The 27,739-nt window shown below is 36.1% G+C and overlaps 1 protein-coding gene across 1 annotated transcript in view; it reads left to right on the top strand.

The window, feature by feature from the left end:
* WASL (WASP like actin nucleation promoting factor) overlaps nucleotides 1-27,195 on the top strand; it is an 81,941-nt gene extending 54,746 nt beyond the window's left edge. Inside the window, exons 6-11 of the mRNA XM_068972586.1 lie at nucleotides 5,254-5,422; nucleotides 6,450-6,492; nucleotides 8,316-8,469; nucleotides 14,274-14,794; nucleotides 21,652-21,760; nucleotides 24,555-27,195. Of these exons, the coding sequence (XP_068828687.1) occupies nucleotides 5,254-5,422; nucleotides 6,450-6,492; nucleotides 8,316-8,469; nucleotides 14,274-14,794; nucleotides 21,652-21,760; nucleotides 24,555-24,616 (1,058 nt within the window). The 3' untranslated portion in view covers nucleotides 24,617-27,195. The remainder of the gene's footprint in view (nucleotides 1-5,253; nucleotides 5,423-6,449; nucleotides 6,493-8,315; nucleotides 8,470-14,273; nucleotides 14,795-21,651; nucleotides 21,761-24,554) is intronic.
* The last annotated feature ends 544 nt before the right edge of the window (nucleotides 27,196-27,739 follow it).

Here is a 27,739-nt window from a genome sequence, read left to right as displayed (position 1 = left end):
ACCTATTTCAGGAAGGATGACATGCATAAAGAGAGTATCTAACTCTGATATACCTCAAACTGACTTCAGTACAGTTCAGTCCCTCAGTTGTGTCCAACTCTTAGCGACCCCATGGACCTCAGCAAGGCAGGCCTCCCTGTCCAAAAACAACTCCCGGAGTTTACCCAGACTCATATCCTTTGAGTCGGTGATGCCATGCAACCATCTCATCCTCTGTTGTCCCCTTCTTCTCCTTCCCTCTATCTTTCCTAGCATCATGGTCTTTACAAATGAGTCAGCTCTTCACGTCAGGTGGCCAAGTATTGGAATTTCAGCTTCAACGTCAGTCCTTCCAATGAACACCCAGGACTGATCTTCTTTAGGATGGACTGCTTGGATCTCCTTGCAGTCCTAGGGACTCTCAAGAGTCTTCTCCAACATCACAGTTCAAAAGCATCAATTCTCTGGCACTCAACTTTCTTTATAGTCCAACTCTCACATCCATACATGACTACTGGAAAAAACCATAGTCTTGACTAGATGGACCTTTGTTGGCAAAGTAATGTCTCTGCTTTTTAATATGCTCTCTAGGTTGGTCATAACTTTCCTTCCAAGGAGTAAGCATCTTTTAATTTCATGGCTGCAGTCACCATCTGCAGTGATTTTGGAGCCCAAAAAATAAAGTCAGCCACTGGATTTTGGAGCCCAAAAAATAAAGTCAGCCACTGTTTCCCCATCTATTTGCCATGAAGTGATGGGACCGGATGCCATGATCTTAGTTTTCTGAATGTTGAGCTTTAAGCCAACGTTTTCACTCTGTTCTTTCACTTTCATCAAGAGGCCCTTTAGTTCTTCCCTTTCTGCCATAGGGTGGTGTCATCTACATATCTGAGGTTAGATATTTCTCCCAGTAATCATGATTCCAACTGTACTTCTTCCAGCCTAGCATATCTCATGATGTACTCTGCATATGAGTTAAATAAGCAGGGTGACAATATACAGCCTTGACGTACTGCTTTTCCTATTTGGAACCAGTCTGTTGTTCCATGTCTAGTTCTAACTGTTGCTTCCCGACCTGCATACAGGTTTCTCAAGAGGCAGGTCAGGTGGTCTGGTATTCCCATCTGTTGAAGAATTTTCCACAGTTTATTGTGATTCAGACAGTCAAAGGCTTTGGCATAGTCGATAAAGCAGAAATCGATGTTTTTCTGAAACTCTCTTGCTTTTTCGATGATCCAGCAGATGTTAGCAATTTGATCTCTGGTTCCTCTGCCTTTGCTAAAACCAGCTTGAACATCTGGAAGTGCACGGTTCCCGTATTGCTGAAGCCTGACTTGTAGAATTTTGAGTATTTCTGTACTAGCATGTGAGATAAGTGCAATTGTGCAGTAGTTTGAGCATTCTTTGGCGTTGTCTTTCTTTGGGATTGGAATGAAAACTGACCTTTCCCAGTCCTGTGGCCACTGCTGAGTTTTCCAAATTTGCTGACATATTGAGTGCAGCACTTTCACAGCATCATCATTTAGGATTTGATTTAGCTCAACTAGAATTTCATCACCTCCACTGGCTTTGTTTGTAGTGATTGCTTCCTAAGGCCCAGTTGACTTCACTTTGCAGGATGTCTGGCTCTAGGTAAGTGATCACACCATCGTGATTATCTGGGTTATGAAGATAGTTCTTTTTTTTGTATAGTTCTTTTTGTATAGTTCTGTGTATTCTTGCCACCTCTTCTTAATATCATCTTCTGTTAGGTCCATACCATTTCTGTCCTTTATTGAGCCCATCTTTGCATGAAATATTCCCTTGTATCTCTAATTTTCTTGAAAAGATCTCTAGTCTTTCCCATTCTATTTTTTCCTCTATCTTTGCACTGATCATTGAGGAAAGCTTTCTTATCTCTTCTTGCTATTCTTTGGAACTCCACATAAAAATGGGTATATCTTATCTTTTCTCTTTTCTTTTAGTGTCTCTTCTTTTCACAGCTCTCTGTAAGGCCTCCTCAAACAGCCATTTTGCTTTTTCATTTCTTTTTCTTAAGGATGGTCTTGATCCCTGTCTCCTGTAATGTCTCAAACCTCTGTCCATAGTTCATCAGGCACTCTGTCTATCAGATCTAGTTCCTTAAATCTATTTCTGACTTCCACTGTATAATCATAAGGGATTTGATTTAGGTCATACCTGAATGGTCTAGTGGTTTTCCCCACTTTCTTCAGTTTTTCTGAATTTGGCAATAAGGAGTTCATGATCTGAGCCACAGTCAGCTCCCGGTCTTGTTTTTGCTGACTGTATAGAGCTTCTCCATCTTTGACTGCAAAGAATATAATCAGTCTGATTTGGGTGTTGGCCATTGGTGATGTCCACGTGTAGAGTCTTCTCTTGTGTTGTTGGAAGAGAATGTTTGCCATGACCAGTGTGTTCTCTTGGCAAAACTCTATGAGCCTTTGCCCTGCTTCATTCTGTACTCAAAGGCTAAATTTGCCTGTTACTCCAGGTGTTTCTTGACTTCCTACTTTTGCATTCCAGTCCCCTATAATGAAATGATTAAGGGGGTTCTTAAATGTTATTAAGTATAAAGATAGGAGAGTGATAATTTGCAACATCTTCTTTGGACAGTGTTGCTGATAATGATGAGTAATGATAAATTGTAAGAGGAGAGAAAACAGAATGAGAAGTAAAAAAATGAGCACTAGATAAGTCTATGAAGATACTAGTATGATCCCAATTCAACCCTTTAACACTTGAATTCTCGTTATTTTTAATAAGTCCCTTTTTTTGAAACTACAGTGAACTCAAATCTTGAATGTGAACAAATTTGAAAATCTAGTTCTTTATCTCCTATTTAATAAACTTCTATATTGCTTAACTAACCTTTAATTTTTGTCCAATTATTGTCAGATTATTCCTTGATGCTAAATCAGCTTTTAATGGTTTTATCCATATTGTTCACTAGCTTCCATTTTTTTCCAAGAAGAATTTTTACTTCTTGCCAATATGAGCAATTTCCCACAGAATTTTGTATGAAACTATAAATAGAACTTTTAGACATTTACATACTATACTTAATGACTTTGAATATTAAGGGAAAATAGCTGAATTGTGTATATCTTTTAGTTGTGTACAAATTATTTGTTTGATAAATTGGCAGATGGCATTTATAATTTTATTTTTACTGTATTTCATCTTCAATAGTAGAGTTGAGGGAGAAAAAATTAGTTATATGTAATTTCCTATGGAGATAAATGTTTTATTTCAGACAGTGTTTATGAATAGGTTGCCTTTGAGGTTTTCAGAATAATTGAAGAGTTATTGTCAAGCCGGGATTTAGTGATCACTCATCAGACACGATTGAGCGACTTCATTTTCACTTTTCACTTTCATGCATTGGAGAAGGAAATGGCAACCCACTCCAGTGTTCTTGCCTGCAGAATCCCAGGGATAGGGGAGCCTGGTGGGCTGCCGTCTATGGGGTCACACAGAGTTGGACACGACTAAAGTGAATTAACAGCAGCAGCAGTATACATTAGCCTATGATTTCTTAGGGTTTCTATCTGCCATTCTATGATTGTGTTGGAGATTCCATACACCACCCCTCCAGTTGGTGCTTCGCTAGAAGGACTCACAAGACTGAGCATATAGTAAAGATTTCTTACAGTGAAAAGATACAAAGCAAAAACTAAAAAAAGGGAAAGACACGTGGGATTAAGTCTGGGGGGAACCACACACAAGCTTCCAAGAATATTCTGTCATTGGTCTCAGGAAATGTGCTTAATTTCTCCAGCAATGAGTTGTTGCAACACACATGAAATGTGTTAAGGAGAAACTCAGTGCCTGGGGTTTATTGGGGGCTAGTCATGTGGGCATCTTATGTCTAGTACATGCCAAGATTCTAGACTCACAGAAGGAAAGCAGGTATCAGCATAGAACACACTGATAGCACTAATAGTTGAGACACAATGAGCCCATCTTATCGGGGAATAAGAACCCTCTTAAAATCCTAGATCCTTAGATGCCAGCTAAGGGCTAGCCCTGCAAGCAGGCCTTTCTAAAGATAGCAATCTTAGGCCTACTGTGTTAACTCTCTCTCTGCATAATAGTGATTATATTTTATACAACGTTTTTAAAATTGTCATTACTAATGGCACCCCACTCCAGTACTCTTGCCTGGAAAATCCCATGGACAGAGGAGCCTGGTAGGCTGCAGTCCATGGGGTTGCTAAGAGTCGGACACGACTGAGTCGGACACTTTGACTTTTCACTTTCATGCATTGGAGAAGGAAATGGCAACCCACTCCAGTATTCTTGCCTAGAGAATCCCAGGGATGGGGAAGCCTGGTGGGCTGCCGTCTATGGGGTCACACAGAGTCGGACACTACTGAAGCGACTTAGCATGATCATCTCAGAGGAGTTTGGTTTAATAGGAAGTTTTGTCAAAGAATCATACATTTAAATGGAATCGCTGAGGAACATGTGTTGCCCTTGAGTTTAATTTTTAAAGGAACTTCTAAGATGAATTTGTTTCATTTGCTCTTTCATACCTTTAAGAACAAGAGTGCTTTTATGAATTATAAAGCAAAATTTTCTGTGCTACATTAGTGTCACTCCTGGAGATGCTGTTAATAATACCTGAAAATGCCTGAGGTCTTTTTACTGTTGATCCTTGTGGAAGATAAAATGTTTTAAGAATTTCTGTGTCTTAAATTTTGGAGCTATATACTTCTGATAGCCAAAGTATATGTATAGTAATGAGGAGGATGCTACTAGACTTAAATATTACCATTTTGGAAAAAATGATAATAATAATTATATAAGCATTTTTTTTCCTCATAGACTAATAATGTTGAAATAAAGAAATAAATCTAGATTTCTGTACTAGATTTAAAACAAAGATGCTTCTTTTCTTTTACTCTTCTTATGTAATGTATGCCACTTGATTAATGAGTAATATGTTGGATGTGAAGCTTGTAATAGTCAAAATTTAATGGATCAGATAAATTTAAATTCTTGTTTAAAATTCATGTACTTTATGAGATTTAGTATTATAAAAGTAGAAGTTTTCTTTGAAATAATGTATCTATGCTAATTTAAGAATTTGTTATAGACTTTTGCAATTTAAGAATTTTTGAAATTTATTATTTATAAAAATTAACATGTGGTTTTAAAACAAATAATTTATAGTATTGAAGTGGTCCTGCTTCAGAAAAAGGTATTTAAATTATAAATTATGATTGTGATAATTCTTAAATCTCTTTCATATTATTTTGACTATATTTGCAGGTCCTAATCTACCCATGGCAACAGTTGACATAAAAAATCCAGAAATTACCACAAATAGATTTTATGGTCCACAAATCAACAATATCTCCCATACCAAAGAAAAGAAAAAAGGAAAAGCTAAAAAGAAGAGGTTAACTAAGGCAGATATTGGAACACCGAGCAATTTCCAGTAAGGCAGTTCTTTTATTATTCTTTACTTTTGATTTATTCATTTCTACTCTTTTTTAAAATTGTTAGAAAGTTCTGTTTTCTTTTTGGGAGACCCCTTCCATTTATTGCTTGCATACCTTCAGCTATAATTTTGTTGTTAGAGTTTTTAAAGGCTATTGATCAATAGACTTTTTATGAATCTTAGTTAATTTACTTTTCCACCTATCAGAAAAGAAAAATTAGAGTTGCTTTTTCAACTAATTGTTGGGCATGAAAATGAAATCTCACTTTTCCCTATAGGTGATATTTGGAAATTACCTAAAGGCATTGTCCTATTCTGTTTGGGCTGCTATCAGAATACTATAAACTGGATAGCTGATAAAGAACAGAAATTTATTTCTCACAGTTCTGGAGGATGTAAAGAGGCAGGCAAGATTTATTTAGTGTCTTGTAAAATCCCACTTCTTAGTTCATTGCCGTCTTCTCATTGTGTCCTCACATGTTGGAAGAAGGCGAGAGAGCTCTCCAGGCCTCTTTCTTAATGGCACCAATCCTATTCTTGGGGAATCCACCTTCATGACCTGATTACCTCCCCAAATCCTCATCTCCAGGAATTATAACATTGGGATTCGATCTCAAGATAGGAGTTTTTGGAAAACATACAGTCTATTGTAGGCATCAAACCTTTGATATTCATTTGATGTATTTCAAGCATTCTCATATGCATTACTTCTTTTCTTCATTACAGAATTCCTGTCCTCTTACACATGTAATGCTTGTATTCTTATGCTAGTTTGACAGTTAAGGAAATGGATGCTCAGAAAGATCGTGCAAAAATGTTAGGACTCAGTTAGTAGTGGAGCTGGGGCTAGAATCCTGGTCTCTTGACTACTTACAGTTTTTTTCCCTGAAAATGATTATGTCTATGAGAACCATTAGTTCAGGCCAAAAATTCACTGGTTGGGTTGGATTTCATGTATATTATGTTTTTATTGTCACTTAACGCATTTTTTTTTTTTCTGTTTTTTTTCTGTCTGCTACTTTAGACACATTGGACATGTGGGTTGGGATCCGAATACTGGCTTTGATGTAAGTTATTTTCAAGCCATAAATGTTATAACTCTAAATATGTGGGAATGTCATGTCCTACTTTTAGACTTTTATTCTTATACATTTTTGTGAGTTCTAGTGTTTGGTTGAATGTGCTTACATTTATGTTCATATTCCACTGAGGTTTGAAATCATGTATTGTTCTATCATTGATGGCTAAGTCTCTTTAGAAACTAAGACTCTTTAGAGAATCTCTTTAGAGAGTTTTTTTTTTTTTTTTAACTCTTTGGCTTTATCTACTATAATATGAAATCTCTATGTTTTGAAAGCCAAAGAGGAGAAAATTGTTTCTTCAAAGTGATCATTTGAGGGTAATATAAGCCAAATTACTTGAAAGTACTAAGGTCACATTCTGAATATCCAAAGATTGTCTAGATCTTTTTATTCTATTATGCTTTTTGGTGATTTCAACATTCATTCATTTATAGCATTTGAGCAAAATAATTGAAAATTGGCTACCTAAGTTTACGTATTTAACATTTGACTGATAATCACGGTTTGGAAAAATTATGTCGAAAAGAAATATTATTTGTGATTAGAATCAAAAATTATTTTGGTTACTTTTTTATTAATAGAACTACAGTGGTAGCACCACAATATTTAAAATTTAAAAAAAATTTTATTTTTTCTATTAGGGTATAGCCAATTAACAAACAATGTTTTGATAGTCTGAGGTGAACAGTGACGGGACTCAGCCATACATATACATATACCCACTCTCCCCCAGGGGCTTTCTGGGTGGTTCTAGTGGTAAAGAACCACCAATGCAGGAGACATAGGAAACGTGAGTTCAATACCTGGGTTGAGAAGATCCCTGGAGGAGGGCATGGCAGCCCACTCCAGTATTCTTGCTTGGAGAATCACGTGGACAGAGGCGCTTACCAGGCTACAGTCCATAGAATCACAAAGAGTCGTACACGACAGAAGCAACTTGGCATGCACATTCTCTCCCAAACTCCCTTCATCCAGGCTGCCACATGACATCAAGCAGAGTCCCATGGGCTGTAGAGTAGGTCCTTGTTAGTTAAGCATTTTAAATATAGCAGTGTATACATTTCCATTTGGCAACCATAATTCCTTCTCTAAGGCTGTAAGTCTTCTGCTTTTTTGTAAGTAAGTTCAGTTGTATTGTTTCTTTTTAGATTCCACATATAAGGGATGCCATATGATATTTCTCTATTTGATCTGCTTCATTCAGTCAGTATGACACTCTCCAGGTCCATCTGTGCTGCTGCAAACGGCATTCTTTCATTTTCAGTGGCTGAGTAATACTCCATTGTGTATATGTACCACATCTTTATCCATTCCTGTCAGCTGACTTTGAGGTTGCTTCCATGTCTTATAAACAGCACCACAGTATTTTTGAATGCCTCTTTGTGTTGGGCATTTTACAGGGTTACTTGGGTTATGAAGAGGTACTTGACCTCAAAGTTTTGAATAGATTTAATAATACTTTTTGTAGTTATTAGTGATTATATCTAAATTTTATTTAGGATAAGATAGAATAGATGAACTTTAGAGATGTATCAGTCATGAAGGGATTGGTAAAAATCTAAATAAGATGCTTTCTTTACAAAGGTAGGAAACAAAAAGAAAACATAGAATATAAAGCCTATTTGTTCTTATCTTTTTCTGTTTTTTATAAGATATTTACTTAGCATATAAATATTCTAACTATATTAAAAATTTATAAACATAAAATAATTTCATAAAAGGCACAGATATGAGAATAAAATTTTAACTTGCTATTGTGAAAAATTGGGGATAGATTTTATAGTTAGCAGTTATTTTCTCTGTTGTAGCTGAATAATTTGGATCCAGAATTGAAGAATCTTTTTGATATGTGTGGAATCTCAGAGGCACAACTTAAAGACAGAGAAACATCAAAAGTTATATATGACTTCATTGAAAAAACAGGAGGTGTTGAAGCTGTTAAAAATGAACTACGAAGGCAAGGTAACTTTTATTTCTATTTAGGCATTCTGACTATTTTTCCTTTGAATCTTTTGAGGTCAGTTGCATGGATGACAGCTACATATGTTCATGTGAACCTTCCTTAAGCAGAATGTTGTAATTTATGGGATAACTTGCTTAGCCCAGTGTACTATATTTTACATGATTTCAGTATAACTAAAAAACTTCTCAAGGCTTTTCTAACTATTTAAAAGTCTTATATTCATGAAAAAAGTCTTCTGACTGTTTGGTTTTAGAATAAAAAAGTGTAGTTGCATATTTCACTTGGTAAATGTTAGAGACCACTATCAAAGTTGCATTTATTACAATTAGAAGTAGTAATTTAAATGTCATTATGAATTCTATAATGTATAATAAGCATTTTTAGAATATAAATAATGTAAAATCTGTTTATTTTGAAATAAATTTTTTTCTTAGCTAAAATATAAAACTCGCCGTTTGGTACCGGAAAACACAGACAACTTGCACCTTTTTAAGATTTGATATTTTATTTAAGTCACCATATTTTTTGGTCATATCTTAATAATTGTCACAATTAAATGTAAATACAGTTAACTCTGAGTTTTCCAATATGACTGTTACCTCTTCGCCAGTTTATTCATTGGGGGCTACTTTTCTTTCTCCTTTTTGCATACTCATGATAAGACAGTGTAGCAAAACAAAAGCTCCAGATAATCAAAGCATTCTTTTGAAGAATTTAACTGACATTTTATTTTTTTTATTTATTTATTTTAATTTTTATTTTTACTTTATTTTACTTTACAATACTGTATTGGTTTTGCCATACAGTGACATGAAACCACCACGGGTGTACATGTGTTCCCAAACATGACCCCCCTCCCACCTCCCTCCCCATAACATCTCTCTGGGTCATCCCCGTGCAGTGACATTTTAAATTAGGTATTTGACCTACCTGTATCTTTTTCACTGCTGATGTTCATTCATTCATTCATTCATTCATTCATATACTCAGTAAACATTATTGTGTTAGCACTAGTCTCTACTCAGGATATTTAGATACAAAGATATGGTTTCTGCCCTCAGAGATCTTACTATCTATTGTGACAACAGATAATGTAAACAATCATACAGTCATAATTGCTGTTGTGGAAACACAATGCTAATTCCACTGAAAACAGTATGATGATGATTTATCTTATTTTGTTGAAAAAAATCACATTTCCAAATTGTGTGGATTTTTAATAAAAACATCTGGGCAACATTGTTTTTAAATGCTGCCAAAATAAGTCATGGTTATAATTAGTGTGCAAATGATGGAGGTCTGGAAGACCTAGTTTGTTCCTTGACTCTCTTTTTCTCCACTGTTATCACTCACCTTCATCTTATACCAGATGATGCTCCAGGGTCTCTCTGAACTGTCTGAATTTATAAGTTTATAAATACTCTTGGCATTTATTAGACAGTCCATATTGCTGGCCTCTCAGCTGAATATCTGTAACTGAGAGTGGTTTGTATTAACTTGACTGAGTTTGTTTTTTAAACTTTCTTATTACTGCTTTTTATTCTAGCTGCTTTTAAAATATCAAATTAGGCAAAGTCCTCAGTTGAATTACCTAAAGCAAAGGAAAAATTTCATAGGCATTACCAAAAATATACTTCGGGAACTTAATACTCAAGAATCTTAACTCCCAGTGTGGAACTTTTTAGACACCCAAGAATGATTTTATAGAAGATACATTTTTTAAGAGGAAGAATAAAAAGACAGATAATGATTTATTATGGAAATGTTTCCTAGGCAAAGCATATAGCATGTTCAAAAGTATGATACAAATGGGGAGAATTTATGAAGTTGCCATAAAAATAGGTTTTGTAAGACCTGACTCAAATTTCTTAAAATTATTTTGTAAAATCATGTCATCAGGCTTGTAAAAAGTGGTAAACATTATCATTTCCAGTATATCTTTTTGTGTATCTGTGCAGTTGTTTGAAGTCCATTAATTTATAATAAATAATCTGCTCTTTAGGTCCGCCACAATGGAGTGGTATGTATGGGGGATGTTATTTGACCCAGTGCCCTAAATTATGCATGTGTTTATTTTCAAAGAAGCTATAACTCATTTATCCTGCCTCCAAAACTAATCCAGTAAGGTTTTCTTCCCTTTATTCAAACTAATGTTTGGGGTATATAGACGCTAAAGTAAGAAAGGAAATTTATTTCTATGAGTCAGAGTTCATTTTTGTCTGTAATTTAATTTTTTTAAAATTCTGTGGGTTACCTCTTACAGCACTGCTTTTTTTTATTATTACTTACTATACTTATTTTTAGTGATAGGTTTTTACACTTGGCATTATTTCAATAACCTACATAAAATATACTTAATATTTTTACATTAATTTGGGGCAGTTCAGTTCACTCACTCAGTCGTGTCCGATTCTTTGTGACCCCATGAACTGCAACACGCCAGGCTTCCCTGTCCATCACCAACTCCCGGAGTCTACCCAAACCCACGTCCATTGAGTCGGTGATGCCATCCAACCATCTCATCTTCTGTCGTCCCCTTCTCCTCCTGCCCTCAGTCTTTCCCAGCATCAGGGTCTTTTCAAATGAGTCAGCTGTCCGCATCAGGTAGCCAAAGTTTTGGAGTTTCAGCTTTAGCATCAGTCCTTCCAAAGAAATCCCAGGGCTGATCTCCTTTTCTGAAGGAAAAAAGGAGACTGGTTGGATCTCCTTGCAGTCCAAGAGACCCTCAAGAGTCTTCTCCAACACCACAGTTCAAAAGCATCAGTTCTTCGGCGCTCAGCTTTCATCACAGTTCAACTCTCACATCCATACATGACCACTGGAAAAACCATAGCTTTGACTAGATGGACCTTTGTTGGCAAAGTAATGTCTCTGCTTTTTAATACGCTTTCTGGGTTGGTCATTACTTTCCTTCCAAGGAGTAAGGATCTTTTAATTTCATGGCTGCAGTCACCATCTGCACTGATTTTGGAGCCCAGAAAAATAAAGTCAGCCACTGTGTCCACTGTTTCCCCATCTGTTTGCCATGAAGTGATGAGACCAGATGCCAAGATCTTAGTTTTCTGAATGTTGAGCTTTAAGTGGGGAGGACTAAACATAAACATGCAGTTGGGTAAAGGACAACTCAGGGAGTTGTCAGTATTTCCATAGATTTAGATCTGTGTTGAATAATATATGCCTGGTTTGCTTAATCCGGATGAAGAGTGCATGAGAGCAGTTCTTCAAAGTGTTTCCTGAATTCTGTAACACATTTCTTTTAAATATTAATTTATTTATATTGTTTATAATTTCTGCTTATAATTCCCTTAAATATCAAATATCTAGAGTTATCTACTGGTTACTCTTAACTTGATCTGAAATAATTGTTTTTAAGTATATCAGCTTTTCATTTTAGTGTACCATAAAGTGTAACTGTACATTACAGTGTACCAAAAAACTACCAAGATGAAGTTTTTTTCTGAAAGCTTCAGTCTTTCTTCCTTTCTCACTAAGCTTTGATAGTATGAGCAGTTTGATTTGTTGTAACTTTTGTGTCATGCTTTTTATTTACTAATTAAATATCTAAGAACTATCATTGTCATTCTGAATCTGGTGTTTGTGGTGACTGAGTTTTGAAAACCTGTAGGCCTTCAGACTTTCTCATAGTGGTGTGTGGTGTCTGCCCAGTAGACATTTTTGTGCATGTGAACCTAGCTAATGTGCCATCTCTCCTATCTTCTCCTGTTTTAATTCCTTCATATTTTTACCTTGGGATATGGCATATCTTCGGCATACTTTCCTTTTTATGTAGTCATAGTACAGATTATAAAAATAGAAAGGTGGTAATAGATGTTTTCCTCACGAAAATGATAGAGATATTTCCAGTCACTTTTCAGAGAATAGAAATGCTGAACTTGTGCTGTACCCAAATTTGGTATAGCTGATAATTTATTCACTATAAATTAATGCTCTCCCCTTGCCTGAGCAGTAATTTAGTGTCTCGGAGAAGGAAATGGCAACCCACTCCAGTATTCTTGCCTGGAGAATCCCATGGACGGAGGAGCCTGGTAGGCTACAGTCCACGGGGTTGCAGAGTCGGACACGACTGAGCGACTTCACCTTCACCTTGAATGATTTATTAGCTGAATCCCAAATTATTCCAATCAGTGTGCCTACTCCCAGTTCAAAAGAACTTTATTCTCTCTACTGAAGAGATTCTTCACTGTACATAGAAGATTATGGTTCCAGAGTCCTTAGCAAAACCACAGGAAATGATTGACTAACAATACAGTTTTTGTAGTAGAATAGAGTGAGTCCTTTTCCTCTTGATTAGCAAACAATTAAATCATAAAAAATACTAGTTCAGGTAAATATCATTGCTTTTTGAAATGCAAGCCTTAAATTGATTAAAATGAAATCTTTGTATCTGCTTGGAGGATTTGACGTACTCTCTTATTCAGGGGGTGTACGTAACGTACATAGACCATGTCCTCTTGGTTTTACTGTTACTACAAACTATGTTGGAAAAAGACTGGTCTTAGCAAGTTTGTCTTCTTGCTTTGGATCTGGTGAGAAAATTGGGTGAACCTTAGCTGCAGCAGCAGCATGCCTTGAGTGTAAATCATGGGCACTTCCCTCAGGGGCGGCTTATATCCAAGTAGGATGACTCTCCTGTTTGCTGCTCCATGTTTCCAGTTTTAAAAGTCTCTGTATCAGGGGACAATACCCTTGTGAGCCTTGCCTTACTATCTTTTTCATCTCATATTTATGACTATATTTGATATCATATTTTATAGCATATTTCCCATGATTGTCTCAAATGAAATCAGAAAATAATGTTTGGCTTTCCTTTGAAGTGAGGGTTGTTTCTTTTTTTTTCCCTCTTGGTATCATTGCATTTTTGAGCATCTAACCCTGTTATTTGAAATTAAGGTGGGTATTTGTATAGACTATAGAACTATCCATCAGGAATGTATTGGTTTGTACCAGTAAATATAAATAGCTTTATTCCTTAAAAAAAGAAAGTTATTGTTTTCCTACTCACTCTTTAATGAAAAAATAATGAAGTTTATTATTCTGTAAATTTGTGTACGCTCTTGGTAAAATCATGCCTCTGGAAATGGAATAAATTTATACTTTGAATTTCTCTGTTTTAACTTACACTTTACCTTTAGCAAAATAAGAAGGTATATATTATTACTACCAGAGTAATGTTAATATTTTACTAACTTGAATTTTACAGTGTTTAGAAATTTTCAGTAAATTTGTTAATGTCTCCTGAATAAGTAGTTGAACATTTCAGCTGAGTTTAGCTCAGATTAACTTGAATAAATTTTAATAGATTATACTACATTAGCTATTTAATTTTGAATGTAAATTAACTGCATAGAACAGCTAACTAACTATACTTGATTCTTTAAAGAGGAAAAGTAACCATTATTTTTATTAAAATGTAAAATGATGCTTATTGACCAAAATGTTTAATTTCTTTGTTATAGTTTTATTATTATTATATAAAAACGTGTTTATTCCCTTACCTTGAGAAGTGGTGCTGATTTCTAACAACTAAGTTCTACTACTTTAGCGAATACTTTTTCAAGATGAGGAAAGTGATCTTTAGGCTGAGAATTCCCAAATTATTGGGAATTATAAGATATCATAAGAATTATAAGATAGCATCTTTGCTCAGATAGCTTTGTAAAATAAAATACAAAGATGAGGCCTTTCCTCATACTGTTTTAATGCATGTTGAAATATGTTGCTTTTTCAGTGTAATGTTTGTGGGGGAGAAAAGCATGCTTTCTTTTTTCTGTTTGTATTTCAGCACCACCACCTCCACCACCATCAAGGGGAGGGCCGCCCCCTCCTCCCCCGCCTCCACATAGCTCGGGCCCTCCTCCCCCTCCTGCCAGGGGAAGAGGGGCTCCTCCTCCACCACCTTCAAGAGCTCCCACAGCTGCACCGCCACCACCGCCTCCATCCAGGCCGGGTGTAGGAGTCCCTCCACCACCGCCAAACAGGATGTACCCTCCTCCACTTCCAGCTCTTCCCTCCTCAGCACCTTCAGGGCCTCCACCACCACCTCCACCTCTGTCAGTGAGCGGGTCAGTGGCACCGCCGCCTCCGCCTCCGCCTCCGCCTCCACCAGGGCCACCACCGCCCCCTGGCCTCCCTTCTGATGGTGACCACCAAGTTCCAACTCCTGCAGGAAGCAAAGCAGCTCTTTTAGATCAAATTAGAGAGGGTGCTCAGCTAAAAAAAGTGGAACAGAACAGTCGGCCGGTGTCCTGCTCTGGAAGGGATGCACTTTTAGACCAGATACGACAGGGTATTCAACTGAAATCTGTAAGTAATCCATTCTTTTCAATCTAGACTACCTGTCTTCATGAAATTTTTAAAATATTAGATGACGTCTTTGGAAAGAAATCTTTTTTTTCACTTTTTCTCTTGGTATTTTTTTTAACCCTATGAATTTCTTATATTTTTAATACCATAAAATGCACACATTTATACCTTTACCTGTGTAACCTATATTGCTGTATCAAAATACCACCCCAGAAAGTTCCCTCAGGCCTCTCTCCCTTCTCAAAAAGAATCACTGATCTTATTTGTGTCACCATAGTTTTAGTTTGCCTATTATAGAACTTCATAAAGAGAATATTGCACTGTGTTCAAAATTCATCATTCTAGACTTTTAAATAAAATTTAATTGTGAGAAAAATCTTTATTAAACTACACAGAAGTAAAAGTAGCCATATTGAAACCAATGGTAATCATTTTGGTAAAGTCAGACCATTAACTTTATGAAAACTAAACTATATTTTAAAGTTTCTGTATCTGAAATTTAGATTAGTAGGGAATCATACTCCACAGAGAATTGAAAGAGTTTCTGTAGTGATGGCAGATAATTTTGGATTCTCTGAGTTGGATGAGATCATCATTTCACCTTCTAGAGCAGGGCTTCCCTGGTGGCTCAGACGGTAAACCATCTGCCTGCAGTGTGAGAGACCCAGGTTCGATCCCTGGGTCGGGAAGATCCTCTGGAGAAGGAAATGGCAACCCACTCCAGGACCCTTGCCTTAAAAATCCCGTGGACAGAGAAGCCTGGTATGTTGCAGTCCATGGGGTCACAAAGAATCAGACACGACTGAGCGACTTCATTTTCACTTAGAGCAAAGGTTACCAAACTTTTTTCTTTAAAGGACTAGACAGTAAACATTTTAGGCTTGCAAACCCATATAGTATGTTACAGCTGCTCAGCTCTGCTGTTGTACGACAGGTGCAACAGCCGTACATGTTCTGTGAAAGCAGCCGTAGACAGCACATAAATGAATGGACATGGTTACGTTCTATAAAGCTGTATTTATGGACACTGAAATTTGAATTTCAGATAATTTGCACATATCACAAATAGTCTTTCATTTTTATTTTCTTTCAACTATTTAAAAGTGTAGAAATCATTCTTAGCTTTAATAGTTATACAAAAAGACGAGGCAGACTAGATTTGGCCCATGCAGTAGTTTCCTGACCCCTGACCTAAAGCCTAAGCTACCTAACATTCATATCCTCCAGACCTTTATACGTGGTCTCACAGTTCTTGGAGGAACACTTTTCTGCAGGACTTCAGACAGTTACAAATGATAGCTTTTTCTATGAAGTAAATGGAACTAAAAGAAGGAAATTTTTAATGGAAAATTATTTTGCAGTATGTAGAGAATTATAAATTCCTAAATCCTAGAAACTGTCTAGGAAGGAAATGACAGATAGGAAACACAACTAATTGAATGAAGGCATTTAAACATCAGCATAGCCCAGATTTAAGAAACTTTCTGGTCTTTAAAATGTGTTTAGTTAGATCTTTTCTTAACATGTATCCAGAATGATACTTAGATCAGCCTCTGAATAATCAACTGTTCCCTCTTCCCATTTACTTCTGACTAAAGGATTCTAGGAACTTTGAATAGTTGTTAGTGGGCAGAATTATTGTCAGAATGACCACAGCCCAGATGAAGAGCAGATTTTCATGGGGCCATACCCTTTAGAATTTCAGGTACATAAGTTGACCCTTGGATAGCATGGGAGTTATATGTACCAGCCCCCTGAGCAGTCAGATGTGTGTATAACTTTTGACTCCCCCAAAACTTAATTACTAATGGCCTGTTGTTATCTGTTGTTATTGAAGCCTTACAATAACATAAAAATTAATATATTTTGTATGTTTTATATATATTATACTGTATACTATATCCTTATAACTAAGTAAGCTAGAGAAGAGAAATGTTAAGAAAATCATAAGAGAAAATACATTTACAGTACTGAATTGGATTTATTGATACTATAACTTTACATCATCTGCTCAAAGATGAATAGTCTGTTGGTACCTATGTCATTATTGGTCAATATTCTTTTATATATATATATTCTTTATATAATGCTAGATGTTATATGTAATATACTAGACATTGAAAATGAAAATATGAGAAATTTATAGTTATTTACAGGTATAACAATTCATACATTGATAATGATTGCTTTATGGTAGCGTAGTATATTCAATATTATAAAATAAATTCATTATAAAATTTTTATGGCCTATATTACTACAGTCATATTCTTAATACTGTATTGGAAACGTTGTTTCTTTCAAAACCACTTACCTGTGATGATAGGCAGCTACACAGTTCCTCCAGTTATGAGAGGCACCGCATGGTGATATAATTCAGTCTTGTACACTGTGTCTTACATGATGAATACTTGGGCAATGTTGATACAAAAATATTTCATACAGTTCTCATCATGTCATTAGATTTTTACAAAAAGGCACACTTAAACAACAGATAAGTTTATTTTATTAACAACAGGCCATTAGTAATTAAGTTTTGGGGAATCAAAAGTTATACACACATCTGACTGCTCAGGGGGCTGGTACCTATAACTCCCATGCTATCCAAGGGTCAACTTATGTACCTGAAATTCTAAAGAGTATGGCCCCATGACATGATCAGTTCAGTTCAGTCACTCAGTCCAACTCTTTGTGACCCCATGGAGAGCAGCACGCCAGGCTTCCTGTCCATCACCAACTCCCGGAGCTTGCTCAACTCATGTCCATTGAGTTCGTGATGCCATCCAACCATCTCATCCTCTGTCATCCCCTTCTCCTGTCTTCAATCTTTCCCTGCATCAGGGTCTTTTCCAATGAGTCAGTTCTTCACATCAGGTGGTCAAACTATTGAAGTTTCAGCTTCAGCATCAGTCTTTCCAATGAATATTCAGGACTGAATTCCTTTAGGATTGATTGGTTTGATCTCCTTGCTGTCCAATGGACCCTCAGTAGTCTTCCCCAACACCATGGTTCAAAGCATCAATTCTTCTGCGCTCAGCTTTCTTTATAGTCCAACTCTCACATCCATACATGACCACTGGAAAAACCATAGCTTTGACTTGACAGACCTTTTTTGACAGGGTAATGTCTGTGCTTTTTAATATGCTGTCTAGGTTGGTCATAGCTTTTCTTCCAAGGAGCAGGCGTTAATTTCGTGGCTGCAATCACTATCTGCAGTGATTTTGGAGCCCCCCAAAATAAAATCTGTCACTGTTTCCATTGTTTCCACATATATTTGCCGTGAAATGATAGAACCAGATGCCATGATCTTCGTTTTTTGAATGTTGAGTTTTAAGCCGACTTTTTCACTCTCCTCTTTCACTTTCATCAAGAGGCTCTTTAGTTCTTCTTCCCTTTCTGCCATAAGGGCGGTGTCATATACATATCTGAGATTATTGATATTTCTCCTGGCAGTCTTGATTCCAGCTTGTGCTTCATCCAGCCCTGCATTTTGGATGATGTACTCTGCATATAAGTTAAATAAGCAGGGTGACAATGTACAGCTTTGACTACTCCTTTCCTGATTTGCAGCCAGTCTGTTGTTCCTTGTCTGGTTCTAACAGTTGCTGCTTGATCTGCATACAGATTTCTCAAGAGGCAGGTCAGGTGATCTGGTATTCCTATCTCTTTAAGAATTTTCCACAGTTTGTTGTGATCCACACAGTCAATGGCTTTAGCGTAGTCAATAAAGCAGAAGTAGATGTTTTCTGGGACTCTCTTGCTTTTTCAGTGATCCATCAGATGTTGGCAATTTGATCTCTGGTTCATCTGCATTTTCTAAATCCTGCTTGAACATCTGGAAGTTCACGGTTCACGTACTGTTGAAGCCTAGCTTTGAGAATTTTGAGCATTACTTTGCTAGTATGTGAGATGAGTGCAACTGTGCAGTAGTTTAAGCATTCTTTGACATTGCCTCTGTTTAGGATTGGAATGAAAACTGACCTTTTATAGTCCTGTGGCCACTGCTGAGTTTTCCAAATTTGTTGGCATATTAAGTGCAGTACTTTCACAGCATCATCTCTTAGGATTTGAAATAGCTCAACTGGAATTCCATCACCTCCACTAGCTTTGTTCGTAGTGATGCTTCCTAAGGCCCACTTGACTTCGCATTCCAGGATGTCTGGCTCTAAGTGAGTGATCACACCATTGTGGTTATCTGGGTCATTAAGATCTTTTTTGTATAGTTCTTCTGTGTATTTTTGCCACCTCTTCATAATATCTTCTGTTTCTGTTAGGTCCATACCATTTCTGTCCATGATTGTGCCCATCTTTGCATGAAAAGCTCCCTTGATATCTCTTATTGGAGAGATCTCTAGTCTTTTCCATTCTGTTGTTTTCCTCTATTTCTTTGCATTGATCACTGAGGAAGGTTTCTTATCTCTCCTTGCTGTTCTTTGGAACTCTGCATGATGATGGCCTGATGATTACTTCCACCTCTTAAATGGAAGTGGATCATCACAAAGGTATTCATCACTGTTGTCTTCACACTGAGTAGGCTGAGGAGGAGGAGGAGGAGGAAAAGGAGGGGTTGGTCTCCTACACCGAACTGCAGTGATAGCTTCATGAATTTCTTGTTCTTTTTTCATTATGATCCTTAATGCTCGATTCATTTATCCTTAAATGGTGGGCAGCTGCAAACCTCTGTAGGTTTTATATGTTCTATAGAACATATCACACAATTCAGCTTTTTCTTGTAATGTCATGACTTTTCTCCACTCTTTGGAGCACTTCCAGCATCACTAGTTGGCACTTCATATGGGTCCCATGGTTGTATTCAAGGATTGCAATATTGCACTCAATCCAATGAAAAATACATGAGAACTGCAAGAGATCACTTTTTACTGTGATGCACAATTTACTGGGGAGACAAACTGCTCACACTAGTGGAATCACAAGGAGTTTCAAGTAGATACTCATGCTTGGCCCACTGAATTAGCGACAGAAGGTATCTGCAAGATTAGGGCAGTAGTACAGTGTGCTCTGCAATTAATCTTAGGCAGTTATGATTTAAAACTGCATCTTTACATTTGTTTACAATTCTGTTAACAGGGAATGGTGCCATGTATGTAGCGTTTCCCAAAGTCCCTGTGTGTGCATAAGCTTTAATAAATTCTAACTTCTTACAATAGATTTGTGTATACTTTATGGTAGTAAATGGTAAAGTAGACCTGTATCTACATGTTTTATGTATTCATGACATGTCTAACTTTTTCTTAATTTTTTCATGTATTTGGACAATGTGATTCATCTGTTAAGTTTTTTCAGATGTAGAAGATCTTTTAAAAATGTCCCAACATATTTATTGAAAAAAATTTGCATATAAGTGGACCCATGCAATTCAAACTCATGTTTATTCAAGGGTAGCTATGTGTATGTGTAATTATTTAGTATAGCTATGCTATTTCATTTTTGATTATACCAGTAACATACTTTTCTGTGGATACTGTCAGGAACAAAATTAACGAACTGTGAGTATTTTGTATAAATGACTACTCATTTTAATCACAGTGCCCATAGAGCAGTACTTTCTAAATTGCTTTCCCACCCCCCCACCCTTAGTTTCTACAGATTTCCTGTAGGCTCTTTTTTAATGGGGCTTCCCAGCTGGTAAAGAAATCCTGCAATGCGAAAGACCTGGGTTTAATCCCTGGGTTGGGAAGATGCCCTGGAGAAGGAAAAGGCTACCCACTCCAGTATTCTGGCCTGGAGAATTCCATGGACTGTACAGTCCGTGGGGTTGAAAAGAGTCGGGAGTGTTGAAATCAGGGATTATTTTATATAGAAATTAGATTGTAAAATGAGACCCTTTATTGATAGGGTATTTTTTTAAAAAAGAAAACTTTTTATTTTGTTTTGGGGTATAGTCGATTAACAATGTTGTAGTAGTTTCAGATGAACAAGGAAGGGACTCAGACATGCTTGTACATGTATCCATTCTCCCCCAAGCCCCATCCATGTGCTATATAATAGATTATCCATTTTAAATATAGCAGTGTGTACGTGACCTTCCCAAAGTCCCGAACTGTCACGCATGCATAAGTTCATTCTCTTAAGTCTGGGAGTCTCTTTGATGAGTCCCTTTAATATTGATTTTTTTCTCCAAATGTAGTTTATATTAGATAAAGTAAACAGTACTTTAGTTGGGGAAAGTTAGTTGCCTTGTGAGGTACATTTTGAAGGCTACCCATCTGATCTCCTGTAAGTTTCACATACATGAGAAAGAAGGTTCATTTTGAATTACAGTATATATATTGTCTACTATACATATTTATATTATAACTTTATATTAAATATAATATTTAAAATTATAAAGCTTATTAGCAAAGCTGATTTTTTTCAGGAAAATATGTCTCTTTAAATGCTCTTAAATATCTTAAAATATGCTTCTCACCTAGTAACTCTAGGAATCTAAATATGTCCTCAGTTTTATAAAACAATATCCTTTGATAACTGTTTTAAAGTTGCTTATCAGCCAGTTTCTTATCAGTTTCTTATCATTGTGTATTAGAATGAACAGAAGTAACCCAACTTCAAGGGCAAGTAGCAAAAAGTTTGATTTTTAATCTAAATTTGGGAATATATTGATGGCCTATACATTAAGAATGGGAAATATATCTTGCATAAGTCTTTTAAAGCAGCAATTTTGTTTTTTTGGTTTTTTTCTTAATTCAGTTAATCCTATCCTGGGCTTGATTGTTTGCTTTCTTGGTTTTATTTTGTTTTAAAATAATAAAGTGATTGTAAGAGAGAAAGATTTTCTGGAGAGAGAGACTTTTTGCTAAGGATGCATTACTCAGTTTTGCTAACTTTCCTTTCCAAGGTAACTGATGCCCCAGAGTCTACACCACCAGCACCTGCACCCACTTCAGGAATTGTAGGTGCATTAATGGAAGTGATGCAGAAGAGGAGCAAAGCCATTCATTCTTCAGGTATATTTGCATCTGTATATGTATAGCTAATAAATTTGAATATTTGAAGTTCTGTTTCTCTTTTTATTCTATGACACAATCTTTTCTAGATTTTCTTCCTGCTATTGGATAACTTATTGATTTAGGTTCTCAGACATATTTTAAGAAGTTGTGACTGTGACTAGTCTGTTTGAAGCTTAATGGATGCTATGTCATAACCATAAATTAGAAGAACGGTTTGGCAAAAATGGCAGTTTTGTTTCCCAAACTAGAAGTATTAATAGAATGCCTGGCAAACAGCTTCTTAAAAAAGACTTGACATTGCTGTATCTCATTCCTGAGACATTCTTGTGACTTAAGAAATTTAGGTTTCCCTGATTTGTAAGAATTGGGACTGAGAAATGAGATAAATTATATTGTTTCCGGGGTTTACTAAAGAACCCTAGTTTTTTGTTTTTTTCCCAAAACATTATTTGAATAAAATAGTTTGTACTTGTGGTTATTAAACATATGCACACCACCATTAAATGAGTATCATTTTTGAAAGAGAGAAAGAATATGGGTTTTGCTGTGGTAATGGCTGAGATTTACTGAAGAGCATGATGTACTAGAAGCAGATCTTTGTTCTTATTAAATCTATTATTTATTCTCTGTGGTGGACCTCAGTTCTCCAGTTTGTTACATGGAGAGAATTCATACATCAGATGATTGATATGAACAGCAAATTATTATGCAAATAACCAGCAGGTTGCTGAGCACATAGTAGGTGCTCAATAAATGTTGTTTTCTTTCTGTTGATTTCCCCTTAAGGATGTGGATGTCTATGATCCTTTAGCAATATTTGTTTTCCTTAAATAGGCATTTTTATTTCTATACTGTGCTAAAAAGATAGAATAGGCTAATTCAGTCCACAAGTATTTATTTTGAGATAATAAGAGAAAAAGAAAAATCCCTGCCTTTATGGAGCGTGCATTCCAGTGAAAAGAGAGAGACAATAAATAAAACAAATTAGAAAATATGCACTTTAAATAGTGATATGTACTAAGGACAGAAAGTAAGCAGAAAAGGGAAAAGACTAACAGACTGTGAGAGAGAATTTCATTTATCATAGGATAATGAGGCTTACCTAAGATATCATTTGAGAAAAGACTCAAAGGAGTTCAGGGAGTAAACCATGTAGAAAACAGAAAAGTATGTACAGCCAGTACAAACTCCCTGAGGTCAGTACGGGTGGAACAAGAAGAATAAAGAAGAAAGAGAAAGAAGAATGAGGAAGAAAAAAGGAAGCAATATGAGAGGTGGCAGGAAGCCAAGAGTAAGGCTTTGGAGGCCATGAATGTGGTGGGAGGCCACTGGAAGGTTCTTAGCAGAGTAATGAGTGGCAGTGATCCAAGCAGGAGATGGTGCAGGTTTGAATCAGATTGGTAGCTCCTGAGAAGTGGTTGGATACTAGTTATACTTTGAATGTGGATAACATTGGGTTTGTTGATGGATTGAAAACAAGGTTTGGGGAAAAAAAGAGTGATGGATGGGTCGGAGGTTTTTGACCTGAGCAGCTGAAAGAGTGAAGTTTTCATTAATGGAATGGAGAAAGATTTGAGCAAGTTTGAAAGGAAAGATAGGAATTTGATTCTGTACATATTAAATTTGAGATATTTACTAAAAATTTAAAAGTAGATGTTGAGTAGGCATTTGGTTATGAGTCAGATTCAGGGGAGAGATGTGAACTGTTAATATAAATCTGCATGTCATTAAGTACATGGTATTTAAAGGTACAGAACTGGATGAGATCATCAAAGAAGTGGGTATAAACAGAGAAGAGAAAGTCTAATAGAGTTTGGAGGACTGGCGAATGTGATATCTTAGAAGTCAGGGGAAAAGTTTGAAGGAGGGTGTGGTGATCATCTGGGTCAGATGGGTGTGATGGGTCACAAAACTGAGAACAGAGAATTGAGCTTTAGCTTTAGGAGAAGGAAAAGGCTACCCACTCCAGTATTCTGACCTGGAGAATTCCATGGACTGTATAGTCCATGGGGTCGCAAAGAGTCGGACATGACTGAGCGACTTTCGTGTTCAAGTTTACTTTTAGTGATAGTAGGTCCTTGGTGACTGAGAAAGAGCAGTGCCAGTGGGTTCAAGAGAGAATCGGGTAGAAAAAGAGATTGGGTATTGGGGTGCCTACTCTGTTTTCTTTAGTGCTGATGCAGTTCCTACCTGTCACTGGAATTATAACTGAAATCAGCTAAACAATGTGCAAGTATATATATATTTTTTATAGCTTTTCTTGTGATATGTGTGTTGATTCAGAGAAAGTGAAGTTTTAGTTGCCCAGTCTGATTCTTTGCAACCCCATGGACTGTAACCCACCAGGCTCCTCCCTGCATGGAATTCTCCAGGAAAGAATAGTGGAATGGGTAACCATTTACTTCTCCAGGGGATCTTCCCAACCCAGGGATTGAACCGGGTCTCCTGCATTATGGGCAGATTGTTTACCATCTGAGCCACCAGGGAAGCCCTGCTGATTCAGAGAGATCAACTCATGTGATTTTACACATAAGGAAGCACAGGTTGAAACTGGTTCCATAGAGATTAAGGAACTAGAATCCAAGTCTTCTTACCCCTAATCTTCAGCTCACAATCAAATACTCTTTAGATGTATTTTATTGATTCATTTTAAACCATTTTAGTAACTGGATTCCTCCAGGTTATATTTTAGAAGTTGAATAGCAAGAATTATGTAATGTCATTTTATGTCAATACATAATGTCAATTATGTAATGTGTATGTTTTAATTGTCTTACTGATTCTCTTCTAGATGAAGATGAGGATGAAGATGATGATGAAGATTTTGAGGATGATGATGAATGGGAAGACTGATCTATATATTATATATATATATTTTTAAGGTGAAATACTAAACACTACTTTCTGTCTATGGATTCTGTAAAATTATCATGTAAATGTTCTACCAATTTGCTGTATATTTTTGTTGCCTTTTTGCTTTTTTTTTATTAATCTGTGCAATACCTCATTTAATCTGTAAGGGTTTGTCATAATCCTCTGCAAAGCTACTCCCTGTGACTGTGTGCACGTTTACACCAGGATGCTCACTTGATTTGTGAGTGTTTTTCATTCCATCAACAAGGGAGTTTAAATATTATATGTGAGACTGACAAAAACCTTAATGTAATTTAGTTACAATGCCAGAAGGAAAACACTATTTTCATACCCTACTTTTTCTGTACCTAAATTTTCTTATTAAAATCTAGTATAGCACTACATTGTTTTTTAAGTGATGCAGACCTTAGTTTATTTAGCCTCTTCTTTTTGAACACATGCCACATGAATGTTGAAACTGATACATTGCACAGTTCTCTAGACATCACTACACTGATGCAGGTTCTCAAATTTTAGCAACATGCTCTACATAAAATCACTACAGAGATGCTAGTTGGGAAAAGGAGTAACCCACCTCTTACAGCAATATTGCCTATTGTTGTACAGATTTGGTATTTGGAGGCTGGAATCATAAGGAGCCCTTGCATACCTAATACTTGACTGAGGTTATTTTTGTGTTATAGTAAATGTGGCAGGCTCTTTTTGGCAAAAAATTTTAAAAAAGTATTTTTGGTATTATTCTGAAAGAAAAGTTAAGATGTTAAAGTTTAGGGGATCTTAGAGATAATTCCATACTACATGAACTGAAGGAGGCTATACATTGTGGTATTTGATTAATTCACTATAAAATTCAGAAAAGTATAAAAATGAGGTAGGATTAAGTATTTATATTTTGCAGTCTGTATGGATTGAGATATTCAGAAATACCAACCATAGAAATCTTACCTAGTTGGCAAAGGTTTACCCTATAATGGTGAAACTATAATATGCTGGGTGTTTTTTTTTTTTTTTTAATTTTGATAATTTCTCAAGGTTTTTGTCAAATGTTAGGTGAAGGGTTACCTTTTTCTTAAAAGAATGGTGGTCCCAATGTCAAGTTTCTTGGAACGCAAAACCAAATGATAGATTTTTAAAAAGAAAATTAAAACTTTACAACCTTCATATTTGTTTTATATGCTACATGATGTGTTAAAATTAGGGTTTCCTTGCCTCTCTGCAGTACACTAGTCTGCCTAAAGGTGATTGTTTCATATATATAGCATTAATTATCATACCTGCCTACTTTAAATTTTAGGTAGAAAAATTATCTGATTTAAATACAGACACCTATTTTTCTCACATTGAGTCATATACAGAATGTAGTTCCAAATGTATTTCATTACTATAGTCACAATATCTGACTAAAAATTAAGCTCTCTATAATTGTACCGACCAAAATCTAGTTATTGGCATGATCTTGACAGGCTGGACCTGCAAGATGTGGCTTGAATTTTAACCAGTTATCACATAATCTCTAGTGATCATGCATCTAGTTATCATGAGAAATAATTTAAAAGGTTTTGTTGCTGAAAGCAGTAAGTGGTGCAGTACAATAGTTAAGTTATTCAGAGAATGTTACCTACCTTGCAGGAATAATTTAAGCTCATGGGAAAGATTCTAGACTTTCTGTTTCTTGCAAAAAACAGTGCCCTCTGCTGCTAAAAACCTTTTTCTGCTTACTTTTTTTTTTTTTTTTTAATTGTGGCTTAATCTCTGTGGGTCTGGTGTGGATGAGGCTGGACAACAACTAACCAATAAAATTAGAAATTTGTGCAAATGGTAAATAGAACGTTTTAATTATTTTAAGTAATATTGATCATTTTCCTTCTTATTTCTTTCTTTTAGACATTATATAAATTTTTTACAATATCTTGGAAATGTCTTTAATGCCAACTTAAGATATCTGTTCACTTTGGGGCAAGGAATGCAGGGTTTTCTAGCTAACTTTGTTATGATAAAGATTTATCAGGAGCTGCTCTGAGCAGAGGATATCAAATCTTCGAATTGGAAACACAATTCTAAACATGTAAGATGGGTATAAAATTTGCCAATGGTAATTGAGTTTATTCTTTCTTCTTAAAGGAAAAAAAAAAATAAGACTTTTGTTGTTGCACAAAGTCTAAATTAATATTGGTTGAAACAGCAGCTGTGGGATTCAGTCCAGGCATGAAGACTAAATCCACTTTAGTGTAAAGGTTGCATGTTTTCAGTCCTCCACCACCTCGCACCGTGGACAGCACTATACCTGTGCATCGTCTGAGAGCTTCCCACATGCACTCCAGCTAAACGATTGTCTGATAGCCTTCGCTTTTAACAAACTAGCATGAGGCTTTTTATATCTAAACGCTATGTGATAGACAATTTCAGCTAGCCACATATTGTATGTATGAGATTCATAAAGACTTTCAATCATTCATTTCCATTTATCAACTGAAATTTTGTTTAGTATGTGAATTTTTTTTTGAAATGTATAGTGAATAGGATGTTGCACTGGTGGCAATTCATCATGGAGCATAATAAAATTAATTTGACCCAAATAGTATAAAATAGTGTGTTTTTGTTTGTTTATTGTTAAGAGATTAAAATGGGTAAAAAAAAAAAATTCAAACTGTTTAGTAATGGATTCACAGCAGTGAATGGAAATGGTTGAAGTTTTCAGCCAACTGCATGCCCTGAGAGTTGGAGTGTGCCATTAAATAAACTTGGTGAGCAAAAGAATGTTACACCCTGTTCTGCCGGGAAACGTGACAGCTGCTCAGCTGTTCCCCTGGGAGCCACTGCTGTGGTATACAGAGTGTTCACATTGCAAGGTCACATTGGAACTCATGCACACTGAAAATGTTGTCCTTTCCTAAATCAGAGTGATAGTGGAGTTTACTGGTAGTTTCAGTAAAAGCCAAATACAGTAATTCGTGTGGAAGGAACTTAAAGAGCTTGCTATCAAAGGTGGTGCTTACTTTTAAACAGGTAATTCAGTTTCTGATAAATAGAACTGACCCTGGCACAAGTGGGTGTCTGAAGATTAAGCTGAGTTGTGGAATCTGTTGTGTAGGATGCTACAAA

This window comes from Capricornis sumatraensis, chromosome 5 (assembly GCF_032405125.1).
Source record: "Capricornis sumatraensis isolate serow.1 chromosome 5, serow.2, whole genome shotgun sequence".
In the NCBI taxonomy this organism is placed as follows: domain Eukaryota; kingdom Metazoa; phylum Chordata; class Mammalia; order Artiodactyla; family Bovidae; genus Capricornis; species Capricornis sumatraensis.
Note: the sequence above shows the minus strand (reverse complement) of the source record. Positions and strands in the feature narration are given on the sequence as shown.